This window comes from Tasmannia lanceolata, unplaced genomic scaffold (assembly GCF_043159265.1).
Source record: "Tasmannia lanceolata isolate RefF3 unplaced genomic scaffold, GAP_Taslan_0.1 ptg000020l, whole genome shotgun sequence".
Classification (NCBI taxonomy): Eukaryota; Viridiplantae; Streptophyta; class Magnoliopsida; order Canellales; family Winteraceae; genus Tasmannia; species Tasmannia lanceolata.
In genome coordinates, this window is record NW_027518697.1 from 9529002 (window position 1) to 9539659 (window position 10658).

At 37.0% G+C, this 10658-nt stretch overlaps 1 protein-coding gene across 1 annotated transcript; it reads right to left on the reverse strand.

Annotated features, from left to right (window-relative positions):
• Positions 1-6134: 6134 nt before the first annotated feature.
• LOC143855155 (transcription factor HHO3-like) lies at positions 6135-9807 on the reverse strand. Its single transcript, XM_077365363.1, has 5 exons — positions 9632-9807; positions 9282-9556; positions 8426-8639; positions 7467-7543; positions 6135-6577 (listed from the first exon to the last, which is right to left on the reverse strand). The coding sequence occupies exons 1-5, from the start codon at positions 9732-9734 to the stop codon at positions 6245-6247; spliced, it is 1002 nt and encodes a 333-aa protein (XP_077221478.1). The 5' UTR covers positions 9735-9807; the 3' UTR covers positions 6135-6244.
• Between the last annotated feature and the right edge of the window lie 851 nt (positions 9808-10658).

Sequence of the window (10658 nt, forward strand, 5' to 3'; positions counted from 1 at the left end):
TTGCAAAGCAAACCACTACAACCACAATAAAGTCGTAAAACTACGCCAAGGCAAGTACACATATGTAGAAGCACCAACAAATAGCACTCGCAAAGTGAGTCCACCAACGATACCAAGCGTGGAAGGAACAAACCAACAACGGGAAGAACTAGCCAACAACCAACCACAACAATGATGATCTCTACCACGATCAACCCAACCAAGAAACCAACTACAACCAAAACCAATCCAACCAATGACGATCACAAACCAACAACCAACCAAACAACCAAGCATGCAACAAACCAACAACCAAACACCAACAAACAACCAACAATCACCAACTAAACATCAACCAACCACTAACAAATCACCAACCAACGAACTACCAATAAAAAAAAGGGCGCACCTACATCAACCCGGAGCCGCCAACAACAAAACAACACTCCATTCATGGAAGGGAGATGAGAACAACTCGCACTCCCCTTCATGAGGCCTAAGGCCTTCAACTTACAGCGGAAAGGAGACTTTTAATGCACAACATCTCTCTTTGACATTTTATCAAACACTTGCTATACCATTGAGATCAACATAAACAACACATAACACAACTAGGGCGAAGAAAGAAATGATAAAGATGGATTGATTTTCTAGTCATAACCATGAAACTAGAAAATCAATAAAGAACGATGAGTATTTCTATAAGTTAGATCGTCGTAGATCCGATGATAGTATTTTGACCGAGATAACACCATTAACATGATGGACATGACTTCAACGCAATAGACCTACTATTGGCAAAATTTTCCCATTCATAAGAATGGAGGAAAGTGGAAGAGGAAGAAGAATATCACAAACATGGTTTTAAATTTCGACCGAAATCTGAAATTTCGGGTTTCGGTCGGACTGACACCGAAATTGCAAATATGCAAAATGAAAATTTATTTCGCCGAAATTCTTGGAATTTCGGTCGAAATTTGGGTCCAAAATTTTAGGAATATATTATATTTTATTCGTTATTTAATATTCCTCTGAAATTTCGGGCGAAATTACCGAAATTTCAGGCCGGATAAAAAACCTTTTTTTGATGCCGTTGGATTTCGAACGAAATTTTGAAATTTCGATCGAAATTTCGATTTTGGTGGGGCCCGAAACCGGTACCGGAACCAAAATTTAAAACCATGATCACAAAACTGTCATATGTAAATAGAAATTGAAGTAAAATAAAAAAAATAGAACAATGGGGTGATTTCAACTTTGACAATAAATTTAGGGCCCCATTGCCCACATCACATCAACAATGACACTAACATCATCTACAATAGATTGTTTACTTCATGAAGGATTGGCGATAGTTTTCAAGGAGTCATCTTGGCTTTTGTACAAAATAATTCTCTGACTATGATGCTCTGATGTCAATCGATGTAAATATCATTATAGTATAGATGCTCTTGTACCAATTGGTATAGATGATGATAATCAAAGTCTTAAATCAAGAACTAATATACAACTTAGTCATAAATTCCCAATTACTGAATTATAATTAATAACTAGATATTTCCACAAAGCCTCTTTTAAAAGACCCAGGCCACTCCAAATAGCTACATGAAAAGGCTCGACAACTTGGGGAAAACCTAACAGTGGATTACGAGATGGTTAACTGACTCGGCTATCAAGCAACATATGATACACCTATTAGTATAAATGTTAAAATCCTTCTCCATTCATGTCCTCGTTATTTTTTTCATTATTGTGATAGCTAGCTTACTGAATTTTGCATCTCAACCTTCATAAATGCAGAAATTCAATAGATCAAATATGCTCTTAATATTCAAAAATGAAATCACCCAACACCTTCGCTTCCAGCTTCTTTTGATTTTCATTGTCCTAAACATAAGGTAGATGCCCAAGGAAGAAGCACGTGGAATATGAATATTTCTTATGGAGGAGTTAATATGGTACCATATTTCTAAGTTTCATGTCATTTGACCAAACAAACTATGATAAACATGATATGGTCCCAATAGACTAATCACTGGCAAAGTTCTTCTGTTCAACATTGCTCAAGTAAGACAAACTAATTCTTACTCTTGAGAGTAATATTTTTATGGGGAGACACACATCACATGAAATTGCCTCTGATTCAATAGATTTTGGGAGCATAAAATAAAACTCGAAACATTCAAAATTATCTTTCAACTTCTTAATAAATTGATTTCTCAATAAATGGCTTAATTTTTTTAAATATTCAATTACTTCATTATTTGAAATTAATACAACATTATTTATAAAAAAGAAGAAGAGAAAATGTTATACAAGTGTAGCAAGAGTGATCATTGATGGAGGATATGCTGTAACTCAAGTGCTTGTAAGTTGTAAGACTACAATGATCCTGACACATGAAATATCATGGTGGATGATTGTTATCTGTAGGTTTTCCCTACATCTAAGACACCCCTGACGTCGCTTGCACCTTTGGTTCCATGACGCCTTTGGTCTAAACCTTAAAGAGCTAGTATTGGTCCTACTTGATGTAGAGTGAGGATTCCCAACTGCCTATAAGCTTATGTCCTCAATTCTCTCATCCAAAATTGATCATGCTAGTATTGTTCCTACTTGATGTAGAGTGAGGATTCCCAACTACCTATAAGCTTATGTCCTCAATTCTCTCATCCAAAATTGATCATGTAGCCCATGTGATAAACCTTCCATAGTAAAGTAGGAAAATAGATTAGAACCTAAAATTTTGAATCCAATAAACTTTAGTTTGATAATATAGATCATTCACGTGGTAGGAGTATGCAATTTAATGGTGACATTGTGATGACTTGTTATTCTTTTGTACAAGTATTAATCAAGTTTCAAACACACAATTTATTATTTAACATGTATTCTTTAAGCACAATCAAGAAATAGATTAGTAATATATCCAATAGATTAAACTTACAATTTGAATGGTGGTTTGGGTTTTTGGATTTTTTCAGTTTCCTCCAACATCTCAAGTGTGTGTAAAAGTATTAACATGAAATGCACCTTTAATCACAAACAACGATTAGAATGTTTTATAGTAAATAATATTGATCATTTAAGAAAATTAACTTTATAAAGACACTAAGATTGTACTTTCTCACTTACTTCGATAGTTTGAGAATAGAAGAAAATTTTGAAGTCTGATCGTTAACATCGAAAATTATAAGTTCCAATGACCTACTTATATCTTTGCCAACTCAAGTTTGGCTCATATGTTGTGGAAATGAACAAAAAGAGGAAATATTCTCATGTTTCATCGATCATGCCGATAGAGCTCATTCTATCATGATAAATTACAGCACACTTCTTACTATTAGGGTTGATTCTATCATGCTAAATTAGAGCATATACTTCACACTAATGGAGTTGATTCTATCATTCTAATTAAACTAGAGCACAGTGGCTGACACATGCTCTAATTGTTTATGTATATGATGCAAAGGGGCCATAATGTACATAGCCAATGGTATTGGTTTGGCATGAAAAATGAACAAAAATAGGAAATATTCTCATTTTTGATCGTTCATACAAATAAAGCTAATTCTATCATGCTAAACTAGAGCATAGTTCACACTTATAGAGTTGGTTATATCATGCTAAACTAGAGCATAGTTCACACTAATAGAGTTGATTCTATCCTGCTGATTAAACTAGAGCATAGACGTTTATACATGCTCTAATTGTTTACGTATATGCTGCAAATGGGTCGTAATGTACATAGGGAGTGGGAGCATATATGGATCTTAACGATTATAGCTTATCATTTTCCTTGTATGACCTAAGCCTGAATCTCGTTTTTAGTGTACTTTATCTCCCAACCACGAGGTTGAGGGTGAAGATGTGGGTTTTAATTAGATGTTAGGGCTCAAGATAGACGGTCACAAATCAAACATAGGCAGTGCCCACACTGTCGATCTAATAGTAGGTGTTCCTTGTTGTATTATAATGAGGACACAGTGAAGCATTCTCTATATTTAAATCATACTTATCCTCTATCAACATTGCTTTTATATTCCCAAGTATCATGATGGGATCCAGCATGTGGATTGCCTAACAAAGAGCTATATTGAGGAGAACAACTAAGAGAAAAGTCATCATTGGGATAAATGTCAACAATCATGTCTTATATGAGGACATATATGGGTAATCTAGACCGTTGATGTTGTAGAATATCATGAAATGGACCACACGGTCACGGTTAATTTCATGGCACCATTCATGAGATTAAGGAGTACAAAAAACCAAGGATCATTCTATATTGGTTGAAAGGAAATTGGTTGCAACGTTAACCTTTGCATTTGGTTGTGATTAAAACGAATTACCTCCATATCGTGGGATTTGCTAGGCAATTTCACGGAAAGCCATTTTGTGATTCACTTTTGCAGGAAATAATAGCCACGCAGGCTCACTTTTGAGCAAATTTTGTCTTATTCATTTAATTCATCTGAGGTGGCTGTTCTCACCTGCAAAAGTGAGCCATGAAATGGCTTTCCGCAAAATTGCCTAGCAAATCCCCCATATCATTTATTATTTTCTTTTCTTTACCTACTCTTCTGCTAGTTTTTATGTTTCTCTGTTGATGGGTTCTTTGCCAGTTATAACATTACTGCATAGACACATTGCTATGTAGTGTCTCTACGTTGACAGTTTTTTGCAGACAATAGTGCCAATGCACCATAAATGTTAGCAAAATTAGGGTTAAAGTGCTCCAATTTTATGATTGAAAGACTAAGGGGCCGTTTGGATACGCGGATTTCAGAATCTAGGTTTTTAGTTTTAATACAGTGTAAAAGAGGGTTCATGATCAAATTGATGTGTGTTGTCCTGACAGAGTTTCTTGGATTTTAAGTGAGAAATTCATGTTTTAATCTCCCGCAACCTGAGATTTCGAAAACCTGGAAATATGGGAGGATATGCTACTGTCTTGCTGACGGAAAGAAGGGTGAGAAGTCAAAAATGAGTAAAAAATAACGGCCGGTCCGCTTCTTCTCTTGTCTCTTAGCTACAATTTTGAAGAAACCCCGGGTTTTAAAATCCACGTATCCAAACGGCCCCTAAAGGGATTATTTGCTTGGGGAAATTTTTTTTTTCCAAGGAAAAAAGAATTTTCTAGTGCTGGATAAACTCATTTTCAAGGAATTTTTTTCCCCAAAATAAAAACTTTGCTTGTTTTTCTCGGAGAACTGCATAACCTACTAGACCCTACAATTTTATTTTCCATAATTTTCCTTTCCCTAGTTCCAAACACCCCCGTGAAGGATTTTTCCTAATCATTCCGATTTGTTTTACCAAAAAGATCTGCTGTTCAAGTCCTTGTAGCAATATACATATTCACGCCTATAGTAATACAATTTATTCCCCGCTCACCAAAATTCATAAACAGATGAACATAAAAAGTGATAAAATGTGACAGATCGGAGGTTTAAAAACGCAGATATAGACAAAACCTAATAAACCGGAACCATAAAGGGCAGATATAGGCAAAACCTGATGCCTTGAACCAAGGAAAAGTCAAAAGAGGGGGTTTTTCTTGGATTAAAAATCAAGGGAGAGATGGCTCTTTCTCTCTCTCTCTCTCTCTCTCTCTCCGCCCTTTATGGTTTGACTGTCAGGCACCATATAAGTTCTCATTGTTTTGTCCCCTAAAATAGTACAACAAATAAAAATAGTAGAGCAAACAATACATAGCCTGTTCACATGCTAAATATCTCTTTAATCAAGCATTCTAAGCTAATTAATTAGTCACTAGACTTTTGCTCATTGAATGTGGCCCTATCTTATGTCAGTGTTTAAAAACGCAAATGTGACGTGGAACGCAGGCAAGAAAAATCCTTGTCGACTCGGAGCGGATGCGGCCAAGAATGTGGTTGATGCGGTCATAACTCGGGAGAGTCTAAGGAATTTTTATTAACTCTGTAGGGAGAAACGTGGAATGCGGATGTGGTGCAACGCGGAACGCGGCCAAGAAAAATCCTTATCGACTCAGGCGAGTTCCTTGTCGGGTCAACGAGTTTTTATACACTAGCTTATTTTGTTCATCCAAGGATTAGCTTATATATATGCAAAGATTTCTATCCCCATGGACAACATTCACAATAGAGATGTCTTCATATATCAAACTTTATATTTATAACTCCTCTCAAATGAGTGATGCACTAGTAAAAATGAAATAGATGTTGGAGTTTGCTACAAAATAATTTCTGCTCGCCGACTTATGAGAGTCAAATGAGTAGAATTATAAGGGAGGAGATGTGGTGGTGGATGTGGCGGGAGAGTTCAAGTTGGTGTCATCTCCGAGACTATGTTCTTCTCTAATGCTCCTATCTTCCAAATGCAAGAGACTTGTCGGAGTCCGCTGCGATTGCTTTGGACATTGTTGTCGTTGAGAGGGCAATGTGGCTACAGGAGCATAGATCTCGTGGGTGGCAATGCTCGCAGCAGATGCGACCGATGATCGATATTCGGATGGTGGGACCCGTATGCCCCCTACTAAAACAAATTGATGGGGTTGAGGGGTCCCATTGGGTGGAACTGTTGGGGTGGGTCGCCTTGTGTGCAGCCGATATTTCTGAAACAAAATGCAATCAACATGTGAAATCCTTCGATGGGCATGCAGAGGAGAAAAACGAATGCAAATGTAGGGGAAAAAAAGTTAACACTAATTAAGTATAGGCACCTTTGGCTACCATGATTTTTTTTATTTTTTATTTTAGCATGATAAACTAACAGTTACAAAGTTCATGAATAATTTAGTACGGAAAATATCTGAAAGATTAAGAAGTTTTGTAAAAGTTAGGAAAGAAAAGGGGGCGAATTTATCACCTTGTAGTGTAAAAAGAGAATCATAAATACACTAGAGGGTTCTTGCCGGGAAAGAAAAGGGGGCAAATTTATCACTTCCCTTCTCCTTTTCAAGGTATTGATTGACGAAAACGAGCAAAACGCAGCATACCCATATGGAGCTCGTGTTTGGTGATTAGGACAGTGGGTTTATCATATATTTAAAGCAACATTTTACCAAAATGAACTTGTTCTTTCTGTCAAATTTCAATTAAAAAAAATTTAGTATTTGGTTTCCTTAGAGAGAGTGGCAAAGGAAGAAAATCAATACAAAGAAATCCAAATATCTTCTAACAGTGACATCACGTGATACTCTTGAGAGCCGATTGCAAGTCATAGCTGATTTTTGCACTCAAAATTACATTGAGACCCTGTTTGGATTGCAAGAGTTTTTTTGGAAAAGTTTGGAAAATAATTTCTTTTCAAAATCTCATAATTTTACCTTGCTTGATTACATATTAAAAACAGTGAATTGAACCATTGAAATTAAGTATTATTTACAGGAACCATTAATTTACAGTAATATCCCTAAAATTTATCATTTGCCTCTAAATTGTGGAAACAAAAAAAAAACTAGGAAAATGTAGAGAAAGAAGTTTTGAAAAGGAAGAGCTCACCTGTAAATGGCTTTTGACTTCGTCGCTGGTCAGCCCATCTACCTTCATCAATTCTCTTATTTGCTTTGGTGTTGCAGCTGGAACAAAACCAACGTACCGAGCTTTTTCAATTTTTCATGTACCCATTTGTTAGAAAAATAGTTGGAAATGATATTTCCACACCCCTTTCCAGAATCTAACCTACTTCCTTATCTGTTACGTGACAATCCCCATACACATTGCACACACCCACATGCATTTATTTCTAAATTATATTGTATGTATTATATATTTTGTATTTAAACTTGATTTTCAAACTGTGTTTATCAATCACATGGCATGTGTAGTGGGGACGTTGGGAAAGGATGAGTTTGCACATCTGTTGGTGAAACAAGCCTAATATAGGGTGACTCATGCAGTATCACAGCTAATAAAAGAGTTGTTGCCTTAGAGTGTGTATGATTGGTGGGTGTGGGCTACTCTAGGAAAGAAAAGTGTCACCAAAAATGTTGATCTTGGGCGCCTTTCATTGATTGTGAATGGACCTCAAACATAAGCTATGAATGGAAATGGAAGTCTCCTGATTGATGAGATGGAAATTTTTTTAAGGAAGATTGGAGGAAGATAAAGTAGAGGCCTCTGCATAGAGTATATATAAATACCCTGAGAATCCGAAAAATCATCCATGTGATTACATATGTGTTGCAAAAGGAAGGATTCACAAGTAAGCACGCTTCTTAGAGAATAAGAACTCACTCAAGAAAAGAATCCCTAATCTCACTCCTAATTTCCCTTTTATAGCATCCATTGGCTTAATCCATAAACCTTATTTTTGCAGGTTCCCATGTATTCTTGCAGGATCTTCATATATATTTCTTTGTATGTTTGTGAAAATGGAGTTATTTTTAATAAAAGCAGACAAAAGGCGGGGTGGAAATATCATTTTCCAAACACAATAAACATGTTTATAAGAGACAAACCATGTGAACCACCCAGTTTTTGAAGTGCATGTAAGAAGCGCCGGTGTAGCTCCTGCGACCAGCATCTCCTCGCCTTCCGACTAGATGACTGCCCGCCTTTCTCATCTCCGGTACCGCCACTCGAGCTTTCTGTTCGTTTGTTTTGATTACAAAAGAGCCGAAATGCACCCTTACCCTTACTGGGGTCCACCACCTGCGGTTTATGTGCTGGATCCTGTAGAAAAAAGACGAAGAAGAAGAAAGATGTGAAACAACCAATTACTCCAAAACCTTAAACAATTAGAGTAATTTAATCATTTATACTTCAAAACTCTAAGTGCCTTCAATTTCTTTATGGCATTGTTGGGTTTTGAACCTAAGACCTGGGAAATAGATAGATCTGAAAGGAACAAAACCTGGCTCCAAACCAGGCTGGAGGAACTTGGGTGTGGAAATATCAATTCCTAGCAAGGGGTGTGGAAATATCAGGCCTGAAATGGAATTGATATTTCCGCACCCCTTGCTATTAGAGCTATTGGCACCTCCAACCTGGGTTGGAGCCCAAGTTTTTTTCATCTGATAGCATGTGAAACAACCAATGGAATTTTGCATGTGAGAACAGCCACACAGGTTGACATTTTGGGAGATTTTGTCTTATTCATTTAATTTATCTGACGTGGCTGTTCTCATATGCAAAATAAATCCGCGAAATGGCATTGGTAGAAATTTACTAGCAAAATAAATGAAAGGGAAATGATATATTCCACCCATTTGCCCCTTTTGTGTTGTTTTTGGAAGAAAAGGGAGTGGAGATATCATTGCCACGGCAAGGTGAAGGAATTATAATAAGTGGGATGGGATTAACAAATAAAATTACATGTCTTTCAGGAAGAGGTGGGTCAGATTGGGAGTCCTGATTCCAGAGCTGAACGTATCTAAGCCAATCGGGTTTGTTGCCATCATCATCTTTATTCCCGGTATCAATCCCTTGCTGGTTTTCAACTTGAGAAGAAGTAGAAGAAGAGCTACGTTTGATAGGTATGAACTCTTCTAGAACAGGATGACTTTCGCCCGAAGTTGCTTCATAATCGGACCCTCCACGCAAAGGGAATAACAACTCAGTCCGAATCTGATGTTTGCAATTCTCAATAGCTGCCAAAAAAAAGACCCAATTAAGTTCTTCAACATATAGAAGAGAAAAAGAGAGAGAGAGATAAGATAAGATACCTTGGGTGATAAGTTGGAAAGTGAGAGGCAGTTCTCTATGGAAGACCTCAATCTTCTTAAGCTCTTCTTCTAATGCTTCAACGTATTCCTTTAATCCACTCATCTTATCTGTAAAACAAAATAAAACTATGTTTTAAGATGGAGATTGGGGAATTAAAAGGGGTTTGAGCATTGAGAGTTCCGGAAAGGGAAAGGAGAGAGAGAATCTTAGGGGATCTGTTTTAGAATATATAGTGAGGAAAGGGAGGATAAAAATACAGGGATTATTTTTCTCGCCCCTGTTAACGTGATTTGACGTCAAAAAGCGTTAAAGTCTGCCCACCACTCACGTTAAAAGTGGGGCGCATTATCTCACAGGGAGTGAAAAAAATCATCTCCCTAAAAATAAAAGTAACTAGAGAGTTCGGTAGACAAAAAACAACAAAACAAAGTAAAAGGGTAAGAGAGAGGGGGGACGGGGGAGTCGAAGTCGCGGCGTCGCGTATGAATATAGAAGAAAAAGGAGGAATCTTTGGAGAGATGAATATTCGCTCTGGTTATGACGTTAGCAAGAGTGGGCCCTAAAATGGGATAAGAACGAAGACCTCGACACCCCGAATATTCTCTCTCTCTTTGCGATTCCATGGGCCACCAACTTATTGGTTTCTGTCATGGTAATGATATCAGAACAACCATGTTTTGATATTTTCACTAAACTATCTTGTCTTTTAGTGTTTAAAGAGCTGTCAAAAGGTTATTACATTTCCGAAAAAGCTCCCAAGAGCCAATTAAAGAAGAAAAGACAGTAAGGTTTGTGCAAATATCAAAATATGACTGTGCTGATAACATTTTTCTTAATATAGGATGACAAGTGCTAAAAAGACTAGGGTTTTTCCGTGACCATCACTGTGGGCCTCACACGTGCTTACATAATCTTATCCACGAACACAAGTAGGTACCTGTTATGGGTCCACCTACCGTGATCAGATGATCTTAACCCTTTGTTTGTTGGCTTCCTTTGAGTTTTGTCATCTTGATTTTATGGACA